Source organism: Andrographis paniculata, unplaced genomic scaffold (assembly GCF_009805555.1).
Source record: "Andrographis paniculata isolate CXL003 unplaced genomic scaffold, ASM980555v1 Contig83END, whole genome shotgun sequence".
Lineage (NCBI taxonomy): Eukaryota > Viridiplantae > Streptophyta > Magnoliopsida > Lamiales > Acanthaceae > Andrographis > Andrographis paniculata.
In genome coordinates this window covers 2,402,545-2,430,082 of record NW_026137621.1, presented here as the reverse complement: position 1 = coordinate 2,430,082, position 27,538 = coordinate 2,402,545, and the positions used below count along the sequence as shown (strand labels likewise).

The window sequence follows — 27,538 nt, the reverse complement described above, 5'->3', positions numbered from 1 at the left end:
TAAACAATAAACACACATATATTGGGTGGGTTTGTTTTGTATTTTGGTTTGAATTTTTTTTTTTTTTTTTTATGTGAGATAGAATTGTGTAGGTAATATAAAAATAATAGGTTAAATTTTACAAAACCAAGTTATGATTTTACAAAATTGTGTTAAATCTTCGTACTTCTAAAACTGCGTTAAACTTTTTCATAATTTATAAATTTTGTATCTAACTCCCTCAATTGTCTTTATTCAACAGTGTTTTGATCCACATGTGTCTAAATTGTGAATGAATTTACAAATCTTAAATCACTAAAATTATGAATATATTCATTCCCCTTTCTTTAGCATCAAAGAACTATAGCAAAAACTTTTAAAATCAAAAAATAAAACAATTATTTCTATGTATATTTTTTGTTTCTTCGGGTCATATATAAAAATAATTAGTATATTTTTAATTTCAAAAGTTTAGAATTGAAGATTGTGAAACTTTGAGTGCATGCAAATCAAAGACCTTTAAATAAGGACGGTTGAAGGATTAGGGGCAGAGTTTATAAAACTATCAGAGAAAGCCCAATGCAATTTTAAAAGTACAGAGAATTTGATGCAATTTTGCAAAATCGCAGATAATTTTTTACAATTTTGCCAAAATAATAAGTGTAATATATTAATTTTTTATTTTTTTTTAAAAAAATGTGAAAATTATGGGTAAAAGAACAAAGCCAATTTACTTTTAGTTTTCAAAAGTTTGTTTGTACTATATATATATATATATTGTATTATCTTACAAAAAAATTAATACTCCGTTTCGCCCGGTCCAAAGGGTCCTCATAGTAAATTAAGAAATAATAATATTTTATTACTTAGTGGAAGTGTGTAAGAGGTTTTGATATTTTTGCTATTTGACTTTGTGCAAAAAGTAATTGTATGTGTAATGGTATATTAGGTAAAAGTTAACGGTATTTTAGTATTGGTTTATGATTACTTTTACTAAAATAAAAAAGTGATATTTTTAAATGAGACAAACAAAAATAATAAAAAATATATTTTGAGTTTGAACGAATAGAATATTTGATATAAAATATTATTTTCAACAAAAATATGCACATTGAATCAAGCAAATCTAGAGTATATGGTTTGTTTGTTTTGAAGTGTAAATATATATATTTTTTCTATGTTTGAGCTAATAAAATATAAATAAAATATTTTCGATGTCTCTAGATTTATTTATCATACATAATTAGTCCAATATGATTTAGGAATATATTATTATATAGTTTTCGAACTATAAGTTCGAACGAGGTTTATAATATATTTGTTATATAAATATAAGGACAGATTAAAAGATTTTATTACAAAATCGAGTAACAAACAAAATATTGAACTAGTTTTTGTTAGGCTCAGCCCTTAACAAACTCGAAATATAAATCGACACATAAAAGCCACACCTAACTAGCGACTATACGGAAGACCGGCCCGAAACCCGCAAAACACAAAGAAAATAACCCTACAGACAACACAACAAGACAAACAAATGCCTACAACGTTGAACAAGCTCCTTGCGGCTATCAACAACAATAAACTGGAGTAATATGTGCCTAAGGATCTCCACAATTTTACAGGAGAAAAAATACCATCGTGAAACGCCGTCGGAAGGTGAGACAATGAGAGATTGGGTGAGGCTAGAGAGAGCGAGAAGTTAGGGTGAGAATGAGAGAGTGAGTGAATGAGGCTGCATCATTACTATCTGTTTGTATATACCTAGAGTCAAAAGGAAGTCAACGACCAAGATTAAAGATCCAGATCAGATGGTCAATGATGAATCTCATAAAAAGATACGGATCCAATGGCAGGTTGGGTCAGGAACCGGGTAAGGGATAAGGTACCGTGAGTGCGGGGTCAAGCACGGGTCACAGCAGGTAAGTGGGAGCGGTTCGGACAGGTCAGTGGATGTGGGTCGCGGGCCAAGGCCAGTGTCCTATTGGGCGGCTTAATTGGTGTGTATGCCTTATCTAGGGTGGATCCAATTGGATAAAAAAAATCAACAATATTATTTTTTATTTATATATATATACAAAAAAGCATTCTATTATCCAATAATTATTACTCTCTCCGTCTCACTTATCATATCCACCTTTCAATTTCCGTTTGTCACTTTTTAAATTTTAATTAGATTAATTAGTTATCTTAATTTTAATTTATAATTATTTTAACTAATACATTCTTAATTCTTTACTAATTATACTCTTTTTAAATTACCGTGTCTACCGTAACATATACATAATATCCGAAACGGAGCTCCCTCAGTCCTATTTACCAAAGTGTTACATCTATATTGTTATTTAAGAAAATAAAAAAACTACTCCCTCCGTTTCAATACAATAGTCTTGTTTACCATTTTTGTCCGTCCCAAAACAATAATCTTATTTTCATAAATAACCATATCACCATAAAACTACCCATACTTTTTCGTTTTTATTACACAATTGCCACTACTTTTTACTGTAAAACACTTACAAGGGTAAAAAAGTCTTTTATCCATAATTTTTACCAACCACCAATATAATATCAATATTTTTTAAATCTTGTGCCCAACCCAGTTAAGATTATATTTATGGGACGAAGGGAGTATACAATTTAATTTAATTTTTAAATTTTTACTTTATAATTCTTTCTAAATTTATTAATTTATTATTTTAATTTATAATTATTTATTATATGCGTAAGGCTCACTCCAACCGTCTCCAATTATAGAGGAATAATTGGAGCAAAATTGTTTCAATCGAATCCATTTTTTTGCTCTGTATTTGAAGAAATGTATAGTGTTTCTTCATTTTTGGATGAACAGTGTAGCATTACTTCAAATTTGGAATAAAAGTTTTTATTTTATTTTGTATATTTTGTATTTTAAATGAATTTTTTATATTTAGTATTATTTTATAAATTATAAATTAGATATAATTATTTATATTATTATTAAAAATTACATAATATAAAATAAATTAACATTATATTACTGTAGGCATTGAAAATTGAATGCCTAAATAAATTAAATATCATGTATTTTGGAGGAAAATAAAATTTCAATAAAAAAATATATTATATTTAATTATGTTTAATTTTTGTACAATAAATATCAACCATTAATGCAAAAATCTGCTTAAAATGAAAGATATTGTAGAAATATTACGTGCATAAATAGAGTCATAATAGATTTGACAGCAAAATAAATTAATCTTGTCAGTAAATGAAGTATATAAATTAATATTTTTCAAAAAAAGACAATAATATAAAGATTTTGGCGAGAAATGAAGGTGCACAATCAAATCCGTCAAGAATGGAAAACAAAATCTGATGGAAAAGGAAATATTATAAAATTTTCGTATTGGCCAATAAGGACACGCCACGTGACACCATTCAAAAAGGAAGCCGAGGCCACCCCTCCCCTATAAATAAGAGCCATGGCCAGTTCATTAGGGACAACGAAGTTACATCGAGGATTCAAACAAAAGGATAAGCCTGTAGACTCTCTCTGTATTGTTCTTCATGTTCTTCGTGTCATTCGAAGCGTTCTTCGTCAAAAGTCACTGATTTGGACAAATGATCCAATATTGGTTGAAGAATCGATGAAGTTAACGTTCTTCGTCGTATTTCCGAGCCGGATGAAGGATCAAAGCTCACAAAGCCGTTGAGGAATTCGTAAAAGCCAATGGAAGGTTTCCAAAGTTCCTATCAAAGCTTCAAGAAGTTCATTGTGTTCTTCAATAAAGCATCAACTAGGCCCTCTTCGATCGAAAAGTCAAAGGGACACGCAACCAAAAGTATTATGGAGCATCAAATCCACCTCTTCAAGGATCAAAGCTCCAAACGTCGTTGAAGAATCCATCAAAGCCAAGGAAGAGCATTCAAAGTTGATCCCAAAGCTTCAAGGTGTTTATCGCATTCTTCACTAAAGTATCAACCAGATCTTCTTCAATCCAAAAGTCAAAGGGACACGCTGCAAAAAGTGTTATGGAGCACAAAATCCACTTCTTCAAGGATCAAAGCTCCAAAAGCCGATGAAGAATCCATCAAAACCAAGGAAGAGCATCCAAAGTTCATCCCAAAGCTTCAAGGTGTTCATCGCGTTCTTCACCAAACCATCAACCAGGCCCTCTTTGATCCAAAAGTTAAAGGGACACGTCGCCAAAAGTGTTATGGAGCATCAAATCCACCTCTTCAAAGATCAAAGCTCCATGAGCTGTTGAGGAATTCATCAAAGCCAATGAAAAGGATCCAAAGTTCATCCCAAAGCTTCAAAGTGTTCATCGCGTTCTTCACCAAAGCATCAACTCGGCCTTATTCGATTTAAAAGTCAAAGGGACACGCTGCAAAAAGTGTTATGATGACCAAATCAATCTTCTCAAAGATCAAAGCTGCGGATCGTCCAAAGAAGACATCAAATCCAAATCCGACGATCGAACCGTCCACACGGAGACCGAAGCTCTCCAAAAGGCGGAAAAGGCAAACCAAAGATCAAAGCCGCGGATCATCGAAATACGACATCAAATCCAAAGCTGACGATCAAATCGCTAACATGGAGACCAAATCCCTCCGAAAAGCGGTAAATCCAAACCAAAGATCAAAAACTCGGATCGTCTAAAGAAGACATCAAATCCAAAGCCAATGATCAAATCGCCCACACGAAAACCGAAGCTCTTCAAAAGAAGGAAAAGACAAACCAAAGATCAAAGCTGCGGATCATATAAAGAAGACATCAAATCCAAAGCCGACGATCAAATCGCCAACATGGAGACCAAAGTCCTCCAAAAGCGGCAAAACCAAACCAAAGATCAAAGCCTCGGATCATTTAAAGAAGACATCAAATCCAAAGTCAATGATCATATCGCCTATACGGAGACCAAAGCTCTCCAAAAGGCGGCAAAGCCAAATCAAAGATCAAAGCCTCGGACCGTCCAAAGAAGACATCAAGTTCATAGCCGAGGATCGAATCACCTACACGGAGACCAAAGCCCTTCAAAAGGCGGCAAAGCCAAATAAAAGATTAAAGCCTTGGATCGTCTAAAGAAGACATCAAATCCAAAGGCGACGATCAAATCGCCCCCCACGGAGACCAAAGCCCTCCGAAAGACGGCAAAACCAAATTAAAGATCAAAGTCTCGGATCATCCAAATAAGACACTAAATGCAAAGCTGACGATCGAATCGCCCATACGGAGACCTAAGCTCTCCAAAAGGCGGCAAGCCAAATCAAAGATCAAAGCCTCGGATCGTCCAAAGAAGACACCAAATCCAAAGCTGATGATCAAATCGCCCACATGGAGACCAAAGTCCTCCAAAATGAGTCAAAGCCAAATCAAAGATTAAAGCCTCGGACCATCCAAAGAGGACATCAAATCCAAATCCAACAATCAAATTGCTTACACGGAGACCAAAGCCCTCCAATGGTTGGCAAAATCAAACTGAAGACCAAATCTCTTCGGAGTAAAGAAGCCATCGAGAATAGGACCCGTTTTAAATCCAAATCAAATATAATTTGTACAAATTTTGTGTTTATTAAAAATAACACAATTTTTTGTCCACAGAGTTTTGGCACGCCCAGTGGGACTTCTCTACCTTTCATCTCTTTTTCTGATGAACTTTCAACAACCAATGGCTTCCTACAAGATCAAGACTTCCAATGTTGCGTCAAAAGTTGCCGCTCAAGCCGCCGCCACTAAATGAGTTGTTGCATCCACCTCATCAAAAAACTCAAGCGTTTCAACAAATGTTGGAATGACAACAAGAAGCATGACCAAAAGAGTATTGTTGTTCTCTGAACACACTCATCCAAAAATCACATAGCAAAGTTCACTCTATGAAGAATACGACAACTTCAAGAGTACTCCCGTATCATTAACCCCTCAACAAACTGCAAGTCATCCAACCACATCAAGCTCTGTTCCGGTGATGACTACCAACGCTTCAAATATTGAGGACCCAAAGACCGCGGATCAAAGTCTGCTCTGCAAGGAAGATCAAAGCTTCAAAGGCACTTTCATGCCACCTACTCATCGGTCAATTTCAAGTCATTCAACCGCATCAAGCTCTACTCTGGTGATAACTATTAATGCTTCAAATATAGAAGACCAACTTGCAACATTGGCTAAAATCGTTGAAGGGATGTCTCAACACATGCAACAACAAGACGCCCACATCAAAAAACTTCTCATAAAGCTGGACAAGCCTGAAGAATCCAATCATGCCATTGAAAAGCAACCATCTTCCCCAACGGTCCAAAATAAAGCGGCAACATCTGTGGAGCAACGTCATGGCAAAGAAAAGGTGGCAGAGCCAAATCAATTTCAAGGACCATCCAACTCCTTCATCCATATATCTCAACTTGACAAATACATCAAGGGGGCAATCAAAAGAGAATTCGAAGGGAGTTCAAGGCCGATGCACACTTACGCCAAGCCTTACACTGGAAGGATTGACGCCCTCAAAATGCCAACGGACTATCAACCACCAAACTTTCAACAATTTGACGGCAAATGTAATCCAAAGCAACATATAGTACACTTTTTCGAGACATGCAACGATGCTGGAACATATGGAGACCTCATAGTCAAACAATTTGTGCGGTCACTAAATGGCAACGCCTTCGACTGGTACATCAACTTAGAGGTTGGTTTCATAGATAATTGGAAATAATTAAAGTACGAGTTCTTGAATCGGTTCTATAATACAAGGAGAACCGTCAGCATGACCGAACTCACTAACTGCTGCCAATGGAAAGACGGATCAGTAATTTACTACATCAACCGCTGGAGAAGTCTAAGCCTCAACTGCAAAGATTGTCTGTCCGAGGCTTCTAACATAGAAATGTGCATTCAAGGAATGCAGTGGGGCTTGAAATACATCCTAAAAGGGATCTGACCCCATACTTTTGAGGAACTCGCCACTCGCGCTCATGATATGGAATTGAGCATGATATCTAGTGGAATAGATGGACTACCTACTGAAGATTTCTTAGAAGACGAGAAATACAACACTTCAAACAGTGGGGGCAGTCATACCTTCAACACTCCTATAAATGGGGGTAGACTTTCTGTAATCTCCTAGAAACGAGGATAAACTTTCTACCCACTCCAAGAAACGAGGGTAAACTTTCTGTAATCTCCTAGAAACGAGGATAAACTTTCTACAGCTTCCTAGAAACGAGAATAAACTTTCTGCAATATCTTGGAAACGAGGATAAACTTTCTACAACCTTCTAAAAACAAGGATAAACTTTCTCCAATCTTCTAGAAACGAGGTTAAACTTTTTACAAGACTCCTTAACACGAGAATAAATTGTTTAACAAAAACAAACAAATTCAATTTGTTTTGAACTACGTTATGACTTGATTCCTTCACCGGATACGTAGGAAACTTGGAATATAACTCCGAGTACAGTCAATTATGTCAAAAAAAAAGAAGTCCAAAAAAAATTGGACTTAAAAAAAAAATCATTTGGACAAAAAAAAATCTTGTCCCAAAAAAAAGAAAGAAAGAAAAAGCCATTTGAAAAAAATATTGGCTAAAAAAACATACAAAAAAAGATAGCTATAAAAAATAAAATTTTAGTCCAAAAGAAAATAGACTGACTTGATATTTCGAGACTTATGCAAGCTTTAAACGCTTTGCGTCAGCTTAAACTAGTTTCGAGGGGGCATTTTGTAGGCATTGAAAATTGAATGCTTAAATAAATTAAATATCATGTATTTTGGAAGAAAATAAAATTCCAATAAAATAAATATATGGTATTTAATTATGTTTAATTTTTGTACAATAAATATCAACCATTAATGCAAAAATCTGCTTAAAATGAAAGATATTATAGAAATATAACGTGCATAAATAGAGCCATAATAAATTTGGCCGCAAAATAAATTAATCTTATCAATAAAGGAAATATATAAATTAATATCATCCAAAAAAAGACAATAATATAAAGATTTTTTACGAGAAAAGAAGATGCATAATCAAATCCGTCAAGAATGGAAAACAACATCTAACGAAAAATGAAAGATTATAAAATCTTCTTGTTGGCCAATTAGGACACGCCACTTGACACCATTAAAAAAAGGAAGCCGAGGCCACCTCTCTCCTATAAATAGGAGCCATGGCCAGTTCATTTGGGACAACGAAGTTACATCGAGGATTCAAACAAAAGGATAAGCCTGTAGACTTTCTCTGTATTGTTCTTCATGTTCTTCGTATCATTCGAAGCGTTCTTCGTTGAAAGTCATTGATTTGGACAAATGATCCAATATTGGTTGACAAATCGATAAATTTAACGTTCTTCGTCGTATTTCCGAGCCGGATGAATGATCAAAGCTCACAAGCCGTTGAGGAATTCGTAAAAGCCAATGGAAGGTCTTCAAAGTTCCTATCAAAGCTTTAAGAAGTTCATTGCGTTCTTCAATAAAGCATCAACTAGTCCCTCTTCGATCCAAAAGTCAAAGGGACACGCCACCAAAAGTGTTATGAAGCACTAAATCCACCTCTTCAAGGATCAAAGCTCCAAAAGCGGTTGAAGAATCCATCAAAGCTATGGAAAAACATCCAAAGTTGATCCCAAAGCTTCAAGGTGTTCATCGCATTCTTCACCAAAGTATCAACCAGGCCCTTTTCGATCTAAAAGTCAAAGGGATACGTTGCCAAAAGTGTTATGGAGCACAAAATCCACTTATTCAAGGATCAAAACTCCAAAATCCGTTGAAGAATCCATCAAAGTCAAGGAAGAGCATCCAAAGTTCATCCTAAAGCTTCGAAGTGTTCATTGCGTTCTTCACCAAAGCATCAACCAGACCCTCTTTGATCCAAAAGTCAAAGGGACACGCCGCCAAAAGTGTTATGGAGCACCAAATCCACCTCTTCAAGGATCAAAGCTCCAAAATCGTTGAAGAATTCATCAAAGCCAATGCAAAACATCCAAAGTTCATCCCAAAGCTTCAAGGTGTTCATCACGTTCTTCACCAAAGCATCAACTCGGCCTTCTTCGATCCAAAAGTCAAAGGAACACGCCGCTAAGAGTGTTATGGAGCACCAAATCCACTTTCTCAAAGATCAAAGCTGCGGATCGTCCAAAAAAGACATCAAATCCAAAGCCGACGATCGAATCGCTAACATGGAGACCAAAGCCCTCCGAAAGGTGGTAAAGCCAAACCAAAGATTAAAACCTCGAATCGTCTAAAGAAAACATCAAATCCAAAGCTAATGATCAAATCGCCAACACGGAGATCGAAGCTCTTCAAAAGGAGGAAAAGACAAACCAAAGATCAAAGATGCGGATCGTCTAAAGAAAACATCAAATCCAAAGCCGACGATCAAATCGTCAACATGAAGACCAAAATCCTCCAAAAGAGGCAAAACCAAACCAAAAATCAAAGCCTCGGATCGTCTAAAGAAGACATCAAATCCAAAGTCGATGATCATATCGCCTACACGGAGACCAAAACTCTCCAAAAGGCGGCAAAGCCAAATCAAAGATCAAAGCCTCGGACCGTCTAAAGAAGACATCAAGTCCAAAGCCGACGATCGAATTGCCCACACAAAGATCAAAGCCCTTCAAAAGGCGGCAAAGCCAAATCAAAGATCAAAGCCTCGGATCTTCTAAAGAAGACATCAAATCCAAAGACGACGATCAAATCGCCCCTCACGGAGACCAAAGCCCTCCGAAAGACGGGAAAGCCAAATCAAAGATCAAAACCTCGGATCGTCCAAAGAAGACACCAAATCCAAAGCTGACGATCGAATCGTCCACATGGAGACCAAAGCTCTCCAAAAGGCGGCAAAACTAAATCAAAGATCAAAGCATCGGATCTTCCAAAGAAGACACCAAATCCAAAGCTGATGATCAAATCACCCACACAGAGACCAAAGTCCTCCAAAATGCGTCAAAGCCAAATCAAAGATCAAAGTCTCGAATCGTCCAAATAGAACATCAAATCCAAATAGGTCAAAGCTGACATTGGAGACCAAAGCCCTCCAATATCTGACAAAATCAAACTAAAGACCAAATCTCTTCGGATCATAGAAGCCATCGAAAACCAAATTGAAAAACAAATCGACCAGGAAAGAGAATCAAATGAGAATATAACCCACTTTAAATCCAAATCAAATATAATTTATACAAATTTTTTGTTTATTAAAAATAACACAATTTTTTTCTCAATTACATATAAAAATATTTTTGAAGTTGATATGTAAATAAATAAAAATTGAATAAATATTATATAATTGTTTAAAAATATAGAATATATCTAAAATATTCTTTTTAGAGAAAAAATAAAGTGAATTTAAATGGAGTTAAAATTAAAAAAAAAAATTGAAAATTCTTCTAATAAAAAATAGAGAAATCGATTGGATTATCTAATATAAAATTTTACTAATTTAAAAAATGTCAAAATACAACTAAACAACTACTTCCTCGTCCGTCTAATTTCTATTGTCCTAAAATATATTTGTAGGGTTTTTTTAGGTAATTTGTTTTTTTTATGAATCGGAAAATTTGCCATTTAATTATTCAGTAGAGATTAAAAGTAATAAATGAATAGATGACAGAGATATAAAATTTGTGTTTAAAGAAAATAAAATAATAATAGTTGAACGTTCAAATAAAAAAATAAAAATATTTATTTTTATTTTTATGTTTTTTTAAGTTTCAGACATCAGATTCCCAGACAGGGGTGTGGTGACTGGTGATACCTAGTTTGAGGAAGCTAGCAGCAATCAGCAGATACACGCGCCAACTCACTCTTCCAATGGCGGCCGTCTCCGCCCACCCTACACCATTTCAGACGTCGGCGCGTTCCTACGCCCTACCCTCTAAGTCTGATGCTCGCCTCTGCTCCTCGCTAAATTTTTCATCAAATCGCAAAAGGAGTGCTGCAATTTCTGCTCAAATTGCTGGGAATGGGGATAGTAAACAGCAAAACGACGCCGCTCTTTCCGTTACAGATTCTCCTCTCGCCGCCGCCGCCGCGACCAATTCAACCGCTGCAACAAAGTGCATTTCTTGTTTGCAGTTTCTATTAAGTTTTTCTCTTTGATGTTTGGACTCTGATGAACATCTGCACTTAAATTTTGTGATTTGGAGCTATATGAATGAATTGATACACGACGAGGGCTTTGAATGTGGCAATTTCTTGTTTTATGTCGTTCTTTTGATAACATCTTATTTCTTGAACGAACTTATTACATTTTGGATGGTAAATTGTCTTGGAATAGTTGGGAACTTTGATTCTAGAATTCGACCAAAGTATTGCTTTTGGGTTGAATAGCGTTGAATTTGGTTCCTGTCTATAAGAAACATTATTGTTATTATATTATCATTTGTATATATATATATATATATATATTTTGGTTAAGGTATAGTTTGATGCGTGACAATGATGATCTTGTTTTCCATATCCCAGTTAAATATGTTTCATTATAATTATTTATTGTTTAAAGTTATTATCTTTGTTCCTTTAAGATATGGTTTTGTTGTGAGATACTTCTGGGACATATACGTAACATTATTTGCTTTCATTTATGTCTTTCCAGGATCAAGCGCCATACTGTTTCAGTTTTTGTTGGTGATGAAAGTGGAATGATTAATCGAATTGCGGGAGTTTTTGCTCGGAGAGGATATAATATTGAATCTCTTGCTGTGGGACTTAACAAGGATAAGGCTCTTTTCACAATAGTTGTATCTGGAACTGAAAAAGTGTTAGAACAAGTAATGAAGCAGCTCCAGAAGCTTGTGAATGTATTGAAGGTCATGATCTTATATTTGATCATTCACAATGCTCTAACTAAGCTGATTGCTGCTCTCTGCTTACTTCAGAATTTTATCAATTATGCATTTACTTTTACTACTGTTTTAGTGGATTGCTTATTTGTTTGTCAATAATTGAGAACCAGGTTGAAGACATTTCAAAGGAGCCACAAGTGGAGCGTGAATTAATGCTCATAAAAATTGATGCAGACCCAAGATACCGTGTTGAGGTGTTCATCATTGTTTCTTTGCATCTTAATTGTTTGATTTCTTCGTTACTTGGGGGGCACTTGTTTTATACAGTAACAGGGGATTGCAGGCTTGTTATATTCATGATCTATTTCAAGTTTCCTTTTTATAGTAAATATTAATTATTTTGCCTCTATTCCTCAGGTCATGTGGCTAGTGGACATTTTCAGGGCAAAAATTGTGGACATCTCTGATTACTCACTAACAATTGAGGTGATAACTAATTACATGAGTCAGAATTTGAATTATTGTAGTAACTTATCTTCTATCTCTTCTAGGTTATCCTATTAATGTGTACCCACAATCTACACATGCACACTCACGCTCTATTGTCCATTTCATATCACTGACTCTCTAGGTTTGTCCATGTGCTCTGATCTTTGGGTCATAGCACAGTCCAACTTATTTATTTGATGCGGATGCTCATTTATTGTAACCAGCTTCTCCTTTGTGTTCCCCTCAACGATTCTATCCCCTGTGGCAAAAAATTTAGTGCCTTAGTCACATAATAAGAAATATAATGTTTTTGTTTACCTTTGGGACACCAAATTCCAACATGTTGATTGACAACTGTCACCTTCCATAACTTAGTACTGATAACTGATTAAAAAATGGTAATTGGTCTTCAAAAATCTAATAATGAATCGGTAAACATATCTGTAACCTTTTAGGTTGAAGGTACACAACGTGTGCATCACCATTTAGTAATCATATGACTTGAGAACATTCCTATAAACTGTCATGTGCAGAGGTGTTCAAATTTCCATTTTACGCCTTAGCCAGAATCAGCTCACAAAGTTCTCTTCTGATTTTCCTGTAGGTGGAGCCATAATTGATGTTGCTGATTCATTTAAGTGATGTTATCTTTTTTAAGTAATTATTGAAGTATAGAATTACACTTAACTCATTAGATTGTTTATTTTGGTATGCTTGAAGTTTCAAATTTTCAACATAATACGTTTTCTTTTAGTATCTGTAATTAATGTCTCACTATGTTTTTATTAAGATGATATTTTGGTTGAAAGGGTCTTATCCGAAAGATTATATTGTACACCATAATATTAGTAATATACAAATAAGTGTCTTGTATATTATTGAATTCATTTAATATATTGAATTGCTTATGTTTTGGATCCATGTAAATTTGATGGCATATAGAAAATATTCATATTGAAAGATAACAGGTATTAGTGTATTTTAAGAATTCATTGTAAAAATGGATTTGTTTATCTATTTGTTTATTTTTAATTTGACACATTCTACAAAATATATTTAATACACTTATCATTTGCTTCCTGTTTTTGGTTGTTGTCTCACTCTCTCTCTTTCAATTAAGATTGTGTTTTTACTACTTTCATTTGTTTAACTTTTCAAAGTTTTAATTAATAGATATAAATTCAATTTTGAAATTGAAGCAGCAACCCTATCTATATTAGAGCCAGAATTTGAACCAGTTGTTCAAAACCTTGATGTAACAGGCACCCTGAAGTTTTCGTTTCAATTCTTCCTTTAAAGTACCAATAATGGTTCTGGAAACTTTACTTACACACTTCAGGTGTCCTTTATCTCGAATCCACAAAGAGTAGAGGGTGACAACAGACCAATCATATGTTTATTCACACCATGCATCCTGCATATGGAAACTGTGCTAGATAATGAAAATGCCTTTGTACATATAATCTAATGATGTTGTTTGATGCATAAGTTTGTGAGCATAGCCTGTTATGACACTTATATTGGAACTGTTGTTGGTATTGTGGACATACTACTAGCAAATCAAATGTGTCACACTGACTTACCGTTTAATTTTCTAATATAATGCACATAGGTGACAGGGGATCCTGGGAAGATGGTTGCAGTGCAAAGGAATTTGAGTAAATTTGGTATAAGAGAGATTGCCAGGACCGGAAAAGTAAATACAAAATGAATAAAATGTCTTTTTTCTTGTAATATTTTGTTTCGTATTCTAAAGGATGCAATTATGCCTTTTTGCTTTCGATTTAGATTGCCTTGAGAAGAGAAAAGATGGGTGAATCTGCTCCGTTTTGGCGGTTCTCAGCGGCTTCATATCCAGATCTTGAAGAAACAAGGCCTGCAAATACTGTCGCAAGGACTATACGACAAACTCCCACTGGAGAGTCTAATACATCTGCTGGGGTATGATAGTTAAGCAGTCTTAAAGCATGTTATATGAAGTCTTTGTCGTATCTTCCTTAATATATTTCTCATAACAACTTCATCCTGAATTTCCTAACAAAATACATTTGGCATTTTGAGAAGTTGTGGAAAGGTTTTGAACTATTTTCCTATTTTTGTTTTGCTTGAGTCTGTTTCTTCTTGCACCTAATTGCCATGACTTTTACAACATCATGTAATATCACAAATGCTTACATATTTAGGACGAAAAGATAAATTGAACAAATGGGCTATATACCTAGTGCTGTTTACATGCAATTCTATTGTCATTGAGCAGCAAACTCCACGAAGAAATTTTAAAAGAGATTCTTATTCCTGGGGCATCTGACATATTTTATTGCTCTCCATTAGTATTGTTTATAACTCTTGCTAAATAGGTTTCTAGCTTTAGGTTAGGATACCTGACAAGAAATGCTTTGAAACCTTAAGTAATTTCTTTTAGGTTTCAATAAAAGTTTATTAATCAAGATGGAAAAATTGGCCGGTCCCAAGCTGCAGCCATTCAAAACACAAGACATAAAGTTAATGAATGCTCACGAATTCTAAGGACCACTCTGAAGTCTAAACCTCCAAGGCTATAATTGGTTCCTTCCTTTCCAGGGGCATTAGCTCTGTATTATCTTCTAATCTAAATTTGTTTTTTCTTTCCTAAGAAAATCCCCCTGGGTAACTGAACAAAATTGGAATGCATTATCCAAACCACATAGGCCTGATAATGAGCTAAGCTAAGACAACTATGAAGCCTAGTTTGTAGTCTTGAGGTTGTCTTGGTGGGTGTAGAAAGAAAGGACAATGGTCAAGTTGCTACACCAGTCTGGATTGTCAGGTGAGTTGGGTGTGGAGAAGTGATGGTGGATTGGACCTTGGAGAACTCCTCCCATAGTGTACATTCCCAGTCAAAGAACCACCGACTAAACTTGATGACTCATTGCCAATGAAGTATGAACATTGACCCAGTGGCTGAAGTCTCATATGAGGCCCAATTTATAAGACCATAACAAATATGCTCTTGAAAGAAACTTTCAAAGGCTTACCTTAAGTTCCTTAATCTAATGTTTTGGCCATTCCTGAGCCGAAGTCTGAAATGTCTTTTGAAAGCACTACCCTAAACCTTACTTATTTCCACCCATCCAATTGCTGTAAGAGTCAAATAGAACCTAATGTAATCATACTTGTTGCAAATGACTATTTTCAAATGCGCCTAGTCTTCCTGAAAATGCCAAGCGTACTAAGGGTTCGCTGATGTTTGGAGCGAACTTCCCAGATCACCAAATCTCCTATTTGAACACATTTTATCCCAACTAGTAAGGCACATTTTTCCACTTGCCTTGGGGATCACCCTTAAATACAACCCTGATCTTGTTTCCAGGCGAAGGACATCTATTGGGATTTTGAATAGAGACGTGACATAAATGAGATGGCTGCCAAAATTGTTTGGGTGAGAGTCGCTCAAACAGTAATGCTCAAGTTTTTGGCTTTCCACTTGATAAGTTAGTTGTCAACTCTAATACTCTTATCAATAATTGTGTTCCATCTAAGTACAAGGATTCAGATTTACTTAATCTTATCAGTTTTTGGATGCTAATATTTAGGTTGTTTCTTTGGTTAGTGCTGCTGGTTTGCCCAGCCTCTTTCTCCAGTTTGTGCAGGGTTCTTGAAGATTGAAATTTGTTGTTTATTATGCATGTGGTATTGCAACCCATTTTAGAAGCTCCTTCAATTGTGGTCCTTAACTAACACTAGAACGAAGGTATCCACTCATTTGGCGTCTGAATAATGCTAACATTCATTTGGACTTGAGTATGTCTATCATTGAAATGTGCTGTTAGGGTGTGACTTAACTTGAACCAAGCCATCTCTAGATGCTTGCTCATATGCAATTTGAAAAAGTAAACCCTTCCATCGTGATCATGTCTTGGACCTGATGCATGTCAAACACTCCCCATGAATCTAGCTTTGTGCAAGCCAACCACACAAAGGTTGGCAAGGTTGCCTAGGAACTAAATCAATGGTTATATACATAACTCCAATTCATGATAGTTAAAATAACCATGACAATTCATGATAGTTAAACTAACCATAGCATTCTTGTGAATGAGGAATAATAATATTCAAGTTTGTCACTGTGTTAAAGCTTAGACTACAGATTGCAATGGCATATTTTGTATCTTGATTCTTGACCATATGCAGATCTTTGAATTTCTGATGTTGTCATTTCTGATATGTTTGATGGTAATTTTTCATCTTTGTCTAGTATGGGTTTCAAATTTACAAGGTATGTGTTTATTTTGTGAAGGGAGATGTTTACCCTGTGGAGTCAGCTTACGATGCTTCTGTGAATCAAGTTCTTGATGCTCACTGGGGGGTTCTGAATGAAGAAGATGTAAGAATTTGTTGACTTTTTTGGTAAATGTTCACATCATGTTGTCCTTGATGATACTATCTTCAGTTCTTTTCTCATATCCTAAATGCTGAATGAGGTAAATATCCAGTTCTTCAACACATGTGATAAGAGTTTTCTGGAGCGGGTTATATCCAAATTATTGGACAATGCATCAATTTACCTACAATTTCAAACACATCTACAAAATGATAATTACCCTTCCCTTTCTATCTAATAAGGAACATATTCATTTGCAAAAATAAAATGAAACATATCCTGGTTGGTCAGGCTACTGTTAAATAAATGGTATTGTTACTGGTTTCCATTAGCATCTTCTCTTGTAGTTCTCTTATGATCATGCTTGAAGCTTGCAGATTAGTGGATTTCGTTCTCACACTCTTTCAATGGTTGTTAATGATGCTCCTGGAGTCCTTAACCTTGTCACAGGGGTTTTTGCTCGGAGAGGGTATAATATTCAGGTATATATTGCACATTACTTTATGCCTTTTAGTCTTCGAGGACTACTTAGTTTGAGTCACCCATCATTTTTTCTTATCCTTAGAGTTTAGCTGTTGGCCATGCTGAAGTTGAGGGGTGTTCACGCATTACCACTGTTGTTCCTGGTACAGATGAATCAATTAGCAAGTTAGTCCAACAACTTTATAAGTTGTTGGATGTTCATAAGGTAAGAGGATTGACCATATTAATTTTGGCAAGATTTTTGTAAGCCGTGTGAATCTAGTATTCTTGAATAATTTAATTTATAAATGTCATCAAAAGGAAGTACAGCATCAACAAGAAGGCCTTAAGAGGGCATTCAGAGTTATTGCAATGAGAAGGATTAATGTGTGCTTTGGTCTACAACTACCTGCTTTGAAGCTTTTCTGATTGGTGCCATATTTATTTCGAACACAATATCTTATGGCTAATTGGCAATCTTGCCACTTGTATCCTGAATGTGATGCTTGTTAATCCACATTCATTTTAAACATCATTATACTATTGAATCCCGTTGTCGTATGAAGTTGTGGTTATAAACAGCTACCTTTATGACACAATCACACAACTTGCTTGCTTATCATCTATATTTTTCTTCACTTAAAAATTAGGGTCAAGTAGCTTCCATCACAATTTGTTTCTACATTATCTCAAAGATTAGTTTGCTTCTCAACACTGACAAGACTGATGAGCTCCAAATCTTCAGGTACAGGATCTCACGCACTTACCTTTTGCCGAAAGGGAACTGATGCTGATCAAGATTGCTGTGAATGCTGCTGCTCGTCGCACTGTTCTTGATATTGCCAGTATATTTAGAGCAAAAGCCGTTGATGTCTCTGATCACACTATCACCCTTGAGGTAAGATTTTTAAGGCTTTAAAGTGTTACCTGAAGCCATTAACGTATTATAATTTACATTTGAAGTAGGATTGCTTATGGGTTGGGTTTGGTGAAGTTATTTGTGATTAATATATTAGGTTATGACTTTCTTTGTCAAAAATTGACAATGTTAACGTTTTAATTTGTGAAGAAAATTTATTTTACTGGCATAGTTGGGAAAAGATTGTGAAATTTTCCAAATTTTGTTACTTCTCTGTAAGAATAATTGGAGAAACAGAATCAGTAATAATATTCCGAGTCCCAACAATATTTAAAATTAACTTAACCTAATGGTAAATCATAGGCAAGCATTGTATAATACTTGTACACTAGTCTAGTTTTTGATGACCTAACAATTATTGTACATTTGTCCTTACACTGCATCTTAGTACAAGAAACTTGATTTGGTGTTTTGAATAAATTAACCTATGTATGAATTGTTTTCTTTTCTTGATGTTGAGCAACTTGATATGTGGATCAGCCTATAATCATATTTAGATACCAAAGAATGAAATGCATGATATTTAAGATTGTGCACTTTAATGAAAGAGGGTTGAAAAAGTTGGAGGTTAGTGCTTGTAAAAACTAGATTGTCCAAGTTTAAGTTTACAGGCTCAATCCAAGTGGTTTTTTAATGAAGATGAACATTCTATAGTTCAGAAATGAATATTACGTACAACTTTGCAATGAGACCTATTGATTTTTATTTACATTAATAGTAGATTTGAATGAGACCTTCTTATGGAGGGAATATAGCTTGTGTATGCCTGTACAGTGCACACTTAATCCTTGCGCCCTCTTGATCTCTTGAATTCCTTTTCTTTACTTTCTCCACAGCTGACCGGTGATTTAGACAAGATGGTTGCCTTGCAAAGGTTGTTGGAGCCTTACGGAATTTGTGAGGTATATTTTTCATACTTAATATTTTGTGATTCTTTTTTCACCTGGCATGTAATGTATCCCTTGCCCGTTAATTTTGCTTGTACTTATCATAATAATGCAGTCTCTTGAAAGTACTACATATCTGTCATTTGTGGGTTAAAGTTTCGGCTCCTGTAGTTTGGGCTATAATATTCTAAATCACATAACTCAATTACATTTTTTTTTTTTGTTATTCTTGTTCCTTCTAGCAACAAAGTTTAATAATTATCGAATATGCTGAAAGCTAGCAAGCTTTCGAGAAAATTTTTACATAAAAACAACTAATGCTCATGATTACTTTTGTAAGGTGGCACGAACTGGTAGGGTGGCATTGGTACGGGAATCGGGTGTTGATTCAACTTACCTCCGAGGGTATGCATATCCGGTGTAGTTATGAACTCTCTGAAGTTCCGACTCTTATCTTTGAGGTGTGAGCTGTTTAGACTGTATCCAATCTATAGCCAAATAAAGCAGTTGAAAAGGTACGAAGAAAAACTTCCAGCATTGTGTAAAGTTTGTTGGAGTTTTATTGTGTTTTTAGGTATAGACTGCTTAAAAATTAAATTATGCTTCATGTTTGGTGACTTATTTCAATAACTATTTGCTTTAGCTTTTTGTGCCTATCTATAGTTTGTACTTTGTAATTAATGGTGACAGAACTCTACTTATTTACTTGGTGTTTGTTTCTTTTGATGAGTTTGGAAAAAAATTAGTTTGAGTTTGGTATAAAAATAATGTTTGATGGAATATTTTGTGAGAGAAAAAAATATATAGTTTTTTTGTTCGGGAAACGCAGAGTCAAAATAATAAAATTTAGAGAAACTCGAGTAAAGAAACATACCCCAAATTTTCCTTTCGACGCTATTTATTTATGTAAAAATTAAGGAATAAATAGGCTATATACATACACATATATATATTTAAAATTGTTGCATTGTAAAAAACTTCTTAGAAGCATCATTCAATATTTTGTACTTTGTTGTATATTAATGTCTTGACTAAACCATTTTTCAGTCAATTCACATCCTTTTTTAAAATCTACTTAATCCATTTATTTCCTCTATAAATTTGACACTTAAAGACTTTGATACATGATAGATGAAATAAATGACCGTCTCAGCTAAAAATTTAATAATCAAACCTTTTACGCGGTCTAAAATATATCAAAATTCCATCAATTCCTAAATTCCCTGTTGGTGTCAAATGACATGGGCATTTTTCAACCTTTGCTTCTTTAATTATTCATTTTAAAAATATATTTAGCAGAATACAAATCATTGCCACACCAACTTAGTACTTTATACTAAGGGCTAAGATAACATACTTAATGAAGAAAGCAAAAGTGAAAGTTGAACCATATATTTATTTGACTTATTATGTAGTTAAAAGTTGGTGGAAGAGTTGGACAATAATACCATATATATATAAATATAAATATATATATATATATATATTTATATTTATGCACATATATTATTATAGTCTTCTTATTGAAGGAAGAAATGTTGGTTGGGTTGAAGGTGACCCTATGGGCTATAACTGGCCAACTTCTTACCTACTAAATCCTCCCTCCTTGTCGAGTTTTGATTATTCTTTATTTTAAGTCTTTTGCTCTTCATATTTGAAATAGAAATAAGGCTACCCTTGTAGGTGTTTTGGATGTTTTGGTATTTTAAATTACTTTCAAAATAATAAAATTTTAAATAAAAAATATATATTTGTCCGCCTCTAACGCTCACATTTACCATTGTATTTAACATTAAAAATATTCTATATATATTTTTTTTACAAATGTTCTTCTATAAGACAATAATGGAAATATTTTTGTAATTTTTCTTGTACTACATTTTGATATAATAATTAATATTAAAAAATCAACAAAAAAAAAATAGATGAGGTCCTTGAAACCGGACGAATATAGTATATATTTTTTTTATAAAAAATTAACAGTGCATGTTTACTTTGTGTATTTATAAATTATAACAAATCTTTACCATTCAATCCCTCGGTCTTTTTAAAATAAAATTACATCAAATTGTAATTTCTATAAATTATCATATCCAATAACTATTTAATGTAAAAAGATCGAAAATAAAAGAAAGAAAAAAAAGTAAACAAACTTGTATTGGATATGTGAATAAAGAGCAAGTTTCATAAGTAATATCTTAAATGAACCATAGTTAAGTTCTCGATATAACTACTAATATAATTTTATACCATCCCAAATTAAATTGTTTGAGAAAACCCTAATTTCTAATGCAAAATATATGTCTTGTCATTCCAAAATCCAAGAATGGAGATGTGAAATTTGAGAGGTGGATAAATGATCAAGAATGTTTACACAAAGTGGGATACAAGGAAAAAGTTTCCTTCCACTTTGAGAGAATTGATAAAATCAGTTGACAAACAAAAAATTGAATCTTGGGGAAATTTTAACAGCCATTGATGAATCTACAGGTTTGTCCCCTCGATATAATAAATTAATAATTAATAATTAAACATAATATGTGTAGTAGGCCAATGTGGTCTCTTTCTTACCCAAAGTAAAATCTAAGCATAAGGCTTCACATCGTCAATCATCATCACCCCCAACTCAATCTTGAATTCAAAACATTCAAAAATAATGACACAAAATCTAAACTTTTTTCTTTTTTTTTTTTAAGGGAGAGAGAGAAGAGAGAGAGAGAGGCCAGAAGGGAAATAAAGTGACACTCTTTTCCCCAATTCAAAGAAGAAATATTTATGGGATTTTTCAAATTTTTGAATTATTTTGGAGAGGGTAGAAGAAGAGATCATAGGATGAAGGCATTCCATTTAATTCAAACAGCTTATTACAGCCTTTTTCTTGTAGGATTTTGAAGCTTGGAGAGACAACTAGCTAGTTAATAAGGAGGTAATAACATGTTTTAAAAGTTTGTCGAAATCGAATTTTCGGCATTGCATTCGACGAAGTTCTTGATCTCTTTCGATTCTCCGGGCGACGATGAACAAGTATGCTTGCTCTTGTTCTTTCATTCTTTGTCCATTTTAATTTCTATCGAAGTTTAAGACACTTTCTCTTTCGGGTTTCACACGGATGCCTTCGATTCGATGAGTTTTCGACACAAGAATACATTTTTAAAATTTCTAAGTGTGTAGTTTTCATTCATATCGAAAAAATAATGGGCAAGAAGGGAGGCAGCTGGTTCTCAGCAATCAAAAGAGTCTTTACAAAGGACAGGGAATCGAACGTAAGTCAGACGATGGAATTTATTGCACACAAACAAAAAAAAACATTAAAAAATCAATCTTGTTACAAGATTAATAATCTCTTGTCCAAAAACAGGGATCATCAGATGACAAATTTTACAGCAGCAAAGAAAGAAAGAAAGGCAAAGGAATTCTCAGCCATGGAGAGGCCAGATCATTCATTCCTCTGTTCCGAGAGCCGAGCAGCGTCGAAAAAATATTAGGCGAAGCCGATCATCTCCTAATCAAGCCTCCGACGACGACATATTTTCATCAATCGAAGAATGCGAATTTCCTCAAAGCTGATAAAGTTTCTTCTTCGAGGATCGATTCTTTTCCGTCGATTTCTGCTCCGCGAGGCGGAACTTCGTCATGGCTGAATAAGGTAACTCAAAGACAGAGGGAAGCTAACCATTTGCAGATGTTTGATCCAATTGTGAGAAATAGGAAAGCTTTGGCAGCCATTAAAATCCAAGCTGCATTGAGAGGTTACCTGGTAATTTGTTCGACTTATTTTCGTTTAGTTGTCGAAGAGGATCTTTACGACGACGGCTTTTAGCGCGAGTACTGTGTCGATTTTTCAGGCGAGGAGGAACTTCCGAGCTTTGAGAGGCTTGGTGAGGCTTCAAGGAGTCGTGAGAAGCGAGAACGTAAAGCAACAGACGATGAACGCGATGAAGCAAATGCAGCTTTTGGTGAGGATTCAAACGCAGATTCGATCGCGACGGATGAGCGCAATCGAAAGCCAGACGCTCTATCGATGTAATGATACTGTCGAGGTCTGTTTTTTTTTTTTTTTTTTTTTTTTTTTTTTTTTTTTTCGACGTAAAGAAATCGAGTTTCGAACATGTCTTGCTTAAGCGTTTCGGTTAGGGTGCTGATTGAGAATTTATCAGCGAATACTGATTTCCCCAATCAGCCAATGAAAATATTATAAATAGCATATGAAAATATAACAACAGTACATGCTGTATAAAACATTAGTATACGCTGTCAGATCTATCCAATGCATTGTTCGGTATACTTACATTAGCTCTCGCTAATTGTCGCGGTGTTTTTTTTTTTTTTTTTTTTTTTTTATAGTCGGAGGCCACGAGTGCGCGCAACGGCGAATGGGACGATAGCATGCTAACGAAACAAGAAATCGAAGCGAGGCGACGGAAGAAAGTCGAGGGGGTCGCGAAGAGGGAAAGAGCCATGGCCTATCAATACTCTCACAAACTATGGAGAACAAATGCGATATCTGGCGTAAATCCTCTCGACGACGACGTTCGATCCAACGGGTTCCCGTGGTGGTGGAGCTGGTCCGAGCCACGGCCGCCTCCAACGAGCACCTCTCAGGCGAAGATCGCTGCGTCGACAACCTCTCCAATGCTAATTCCACACAACAGACCAAAATCTCAACCGAACAATCGCGGCAATCGCGACTCAACCGTGTCACCGTCGCCAATGTCGACAACCATCGTAGACGGAGGCAAACAATATCGGACGCCTCCGCCGGACGACACCCCGATGAGAGACGACGACAGCCTCACGAGCTGCCCGGCATTTTCGGTGCCGAACTATATGAGCCCGACGGTCTCGGCGAAGGCGAAGGCGAAGTCGCGAGCAACGAGCAATCCGAAGGAGAGGCTTCCGGTTGGGACTCCGCTTAACGATTCGAAGAGGAGGTTTTCGTTGCCGTTGGTTTCGAACATTGGCTCGATCAAGTGGACTAGTAAAGCGCCGTTGAAAAAAGGCGGCGCGGAAGCTTCGTCGGAGATGAAAGCGGCGGCGGCGACGGCAGCGAAACATCGGCGTTCGATCGGAGATTTCAGCGTGGATTCGGCGATCTCCATGCCTGCTGCAGTTGGGAGAAAGCCCTTCAACAGATTTGTTTGAGTTCATATGCAGCTGTGTTTATTGATGATCAATCTTTATTTTTCAATTTTTTTTTTATTTTTTTATTTTTTTTAAGGGTGTTTTGATTTTAAATTTGCATGATTTTTACATGCTTTGCGTGATGTTTTTGATTGCTGAAATAATGACCAAACTATTATAGAATACAAATAAAATACTGACGATATATAAAATAGTCTATACACTACCTTATTTTTAATTTTATTTATTTATTTTATAATGTAGTAATCTGCCGCTGCTATTTTTTGAGTCCTTTATAAATAAATTTTCGATCGAAGTTAATAGCTTGTAAACTAGGTCCGACAAAGCAGTCATACTATTTTATATGCACAATACATTGTTATCATATAATAGTTATTTCTTTCGGTCACTTACACACCCACTCACACATCTACACATCCCGACGCCTCCAGGTTTTGCTTGCTCCACATGGTTAGCCTACTATGACTTGTTTTATCGGATTTAGTTTGCAGACTATTATGTTAAATCGAAAAATTTATCCAAAATACATTCATCGAATAGCGACTGCAAATTCTTACATTATATATATATATATAAACTACATCGTAAAAAGAAGTTGAATTGGTATGACAAAAACTGTTAGAAATTTTAGAGGAAAATAATGAGATTGTCTTATTCATCATCAAAATAAGGAGCCTATATATATGCAATACAAAACAGACTCGATGAATTCAAATTTAACTAATTTAATCAATGAATAAGATCAAATCTAAATATAAATCTACTAAATCTAAAACTGAATATCTAAAATATCTCAACATCCCCCATCAAACTCAAGTTGGTTTCTGTTATACCACTTGACTCTCCACCCACCGGAGCAAAAAACGAGATAACTCCACTGGAGCCGAAAACAATATGACTCCACCGGAGCCGAAAACGAGATGACTTCACCGAAGTCGAACACGAGATGATTCCACCGAAGTCGAATACGAGATGACTCTCCACCAGAACCGAAAATAAGATGACTCCACCGGAGCCGAAAACGAGATGACTCCACCTGAGCCGAAAACGAGATGACTCCACCGGAGCCGTCGAAAACGAGATGACTCCACCAGAGTCGAAAATAAGATGACTCTACTGGAGCCGAAAAACGAGATGACTCCACTGGAGCCTAAAACGACATGACTCCACTGAAGCCGAAAACGACATGACTCCACCGGAGCCTAAAACGACATGACTCCACTGAAGCCGAAAACGATATGACTCCACTGGAGCCGAAAACAGACAAATCGCAAACATCAGACAGATCAGATCGCACGCAGGCAACAGACAAACAACGGACAGATGACAGATCATAGACAGATTTCCGGTAACAAATAAGCAACGAAAGATGGCAGATCGCATGCGGGCAACAGACATGCAACGATAGATGGCAGATCGCACGCAACAACAGACAGACAACGATAGATGGCAGATCGCACGCAGCAACAGACAGAAAATGGACATATGGCAGATCGTTTCAGATCGTTCATAGGCAACAGACAAGCAGCGAAGATTTCAGATTACACACAGGCAACAGACAAGCAACAGACAAATGGCATATCGGAGATAAAACGAGACAGATTTGCAAAAAGACAACTTGCAAATACATGATCTCAAAATCACAAGATCTTCTCAAAATCACAAGACCTGTAGCCGGAGAAACACGGTTGGTAGGCTATATCTACGGCATGAGAAAAATAGGCTTTGATATCATGTTAGAAATATTGGGGAAAAATAATGAGATTGTCTTATTTATCATAAAAATAAGGAGCCTATGTATAGGCAATACAAAATAGATTCGATGGACTCAAATCTAAGTAATCTAACTTATGAATAAGATCAAATCTAGATATAAATCTACTAAATCTAAAACTGAATATCTAAAATATCTCAACAAAAACAAATTATAATCATATGGTCATAGGTTCTAAGAATAGCGTATTATTCCTATGTGGTTTTGCCATATAATTATTTTTTTTTAAGATAAAATTTTTAAGAATCGTTATTACATAAGAATACTATGATCCTTGTCTTTTTTCTCCTCCATATGGAGAATAGAAAAATATATTGATTTATTTTTTAAAATAACATATAGATTCAATAACATTCTATATAAAATTATAAATATAGTTTTTAATTATAAACATAATTATTAATATATGAAACTAAATATGAAAATACTAATTAAATACGGTTTGCCCAAATGATTAAATTAAGGGTACAATTTTTCAATAATCCAATTAAAATTATTTATTTGAAAAATACTGGTGAATATTTTTCGAAAGCATTTTATGATTACTATATGTGGATTGGAATTAATATAGAGCACCTAGTTGCTCATGTTCTGAAATCACTTGGCAGAACCACTTATTAAAATATTGCAAATAATTTCTAGATTATTATTAATGAGGTCTTTATTGCCGATTTCAGCTTGGGGCATACAATTTTATATGTAAGAACACTTAAAATCATAAATCCGACAAGCTATCATAGGTGTTCCCCAATACAATTAGTATTTGTTCATGAACCAAATATTTTTCATCTACGTATATTTTGGCATGATGTTTATATTCCTATTCCACCCTTCAAACGTATAAAAATAGGTCATCAACGTAGATTGAACATTTATATCGAATATGAATCTTTGTCAAGTCTAAACTATCTTCAACCTATGACGGGTGATTTATTCACTGCAAGATTTGCATTTGTCATTTTGACGATCATATTTTCCGATATTTATGGGAGATAACAATGAATCGAAAATAGATATTAATTAGAAAATCCCTGTGAAGGTATATGATCCTCATACAAAACAGTGTGAACTAGAAGTTTAACGTATTATAAATTTTCAAAATATTGCAAATCAAGTACCGGATGCATTCAATGACTCTAGTAAAGTCACTCGAACTTATATTCAAGTGGCTAATGCTCTTGCTAAAATAATTGTCTCTGATAAACAAATTACAAGTGCTAATGAATAAGCTACACATTTAAAGCGTAACAGACCACTCAGTTTCAAAGGCAAACATAGTTCAAATAAAAAAGAATGGATGATGATAATCATAAAAATATCAAGATTGACAACAAACTTCAATCTAATGAGGAAATTAACACTAAAATAATTACTCTAGAAGAGAGGTCTTAAAGAACATAATGAAATTATTGAAAACTCAATCAACTATGTTACTTCAATATTTTGGAACCATATAGAGGCAATTAATTGATAATATATTCACAGTAAAAAGGAGAATCCAAAGTAAAAATCGATTCATGAATGTCGGCAAAGAAATTATTGGCCAAAAACAAAATTCTGAGATTTAATTAAAGTTTGACCATTAAATAAAATAGAGTTTAGACCAATCGTTCAAACACCATATGGTATAAAATCAACGCGATACAAATGGTAATTGTACAAAAAAAAATGAGACTAATGAAACTGTAAGATATAAATTTTGTTTTGTAGCTCAGGAAATGTCACAAAGACTTGGTGGATTTTGATGAAACGTACTTTTC

General features: G+C 34.9%; 2 protein-coding genes across 2 annotated transcripts; both read left to right on the top strand.

The window, feature by feature from the left end:
• The first annotated feature begins 10,685 nt into the window (after nt 1-10,685).
• Nucleotides 10,686-19,586, top strand: LOC127241783 (acetolactate synthase small subunit 1, chloroplastic-like). Its single transcript, XM_051260994.1, has 12 exons — nt 10,686-11,016; nt 11,556-11,769; nt 11,916-11,999; nt 12,163-12,231; nt 13,847-13,930; nt 14,023-14,175; nt 16,511-16,597; nt 16,972-17,076; nt 17,160-17,282; nt 17,802-17,954; nt 18,812-18,877; nt 19,203-19,586. Exons 1-12 carry the CDS (start codon nt 10,772-10,774, stop codon nt 19,284-19,286), a joined length of 1,467 nt encoding a protein of 488 aa, XP_051116951.1. The 5' UTR covers nt 10,686-10,771; the 3' UTR covers nt 19,287-19,586.
• Nucleotides 19,587-21,539: 1,953 nt separating this feature from the next.
• Nucleotides 21,540-24,175, top strand: LOC127241756 (protein IQ-DOMAIN 14-like). The gene is made up of 4 exons (XM_051260955.1): nt 21,540-22,125; nt 22,221-22,619; nt 22,708-22,902; nt 23,207-24,175. Exons 1-4 carry the CDS (start codon nt 21,889-21,891, stop codon nt 24,002-24,004), a joined length of 1,629 nt encoding a protein of 542 aa, XP_051116912.1. The 5' UTR covers nt 21,540-21,888; the 3' UTR covers nt 24,005-24,175.
• Nucleotides 24,176-27,538: the final 3,363 nt, after the last annotated feature.

What these genes read in the sequence shown, in the direction of transcription:
- LOC127241756 (XM_051260955.1), top strand. Translation starts at nt 21,889, where the DNA reads ATGCTTGCTCTTGTTCTTTCATTCTTTGTCCATTTTAATTTCTATCGA. An exon ending in CTGCATTGAGAGGTTACCTG is followed by an intron (nt 22,620 to 22,707) that starts GTAATTTGTTCG and finishes TCGATTTTTCAG; the next exon opens with GCGAGGAGGAACTTCCGAGC. An exon ending in GATGTAATGATACTGTCGAG is followed by an intron (nt 22,903 to 23,206) that starts GTCTGTTTTTTT and finishes TTTTTTTTATAG; the next exon opens with TCGGAGGCCACGAGTGCGCG.
- LOC127241783 (XM_051260994.1), top strand. Translation starts at nt 10,772, where the DNA reads ATGGCGGCCGTCTCCGCCCACCCTACACCATTTCAGACGTCGGCGCGT. An exon ending in GGGTTCTGAATGAAGAAGAT is followed by an intron (nt 16,598 to 16,971) that starts GTAAGAATTTGT and finishes TGAAGCTTGCAG; the next exon opens with ATTAGTGGATTTCGTTCTCA. An exon ending in AGTTGTTGGATGTTCATAAG is followed by an intron (nt 17,283 to 17,801) that starts GTAAGAGGATTG and finishes CCAAATCTTCAG; the next exon opens with GTACAGGATCTCACGCACTT.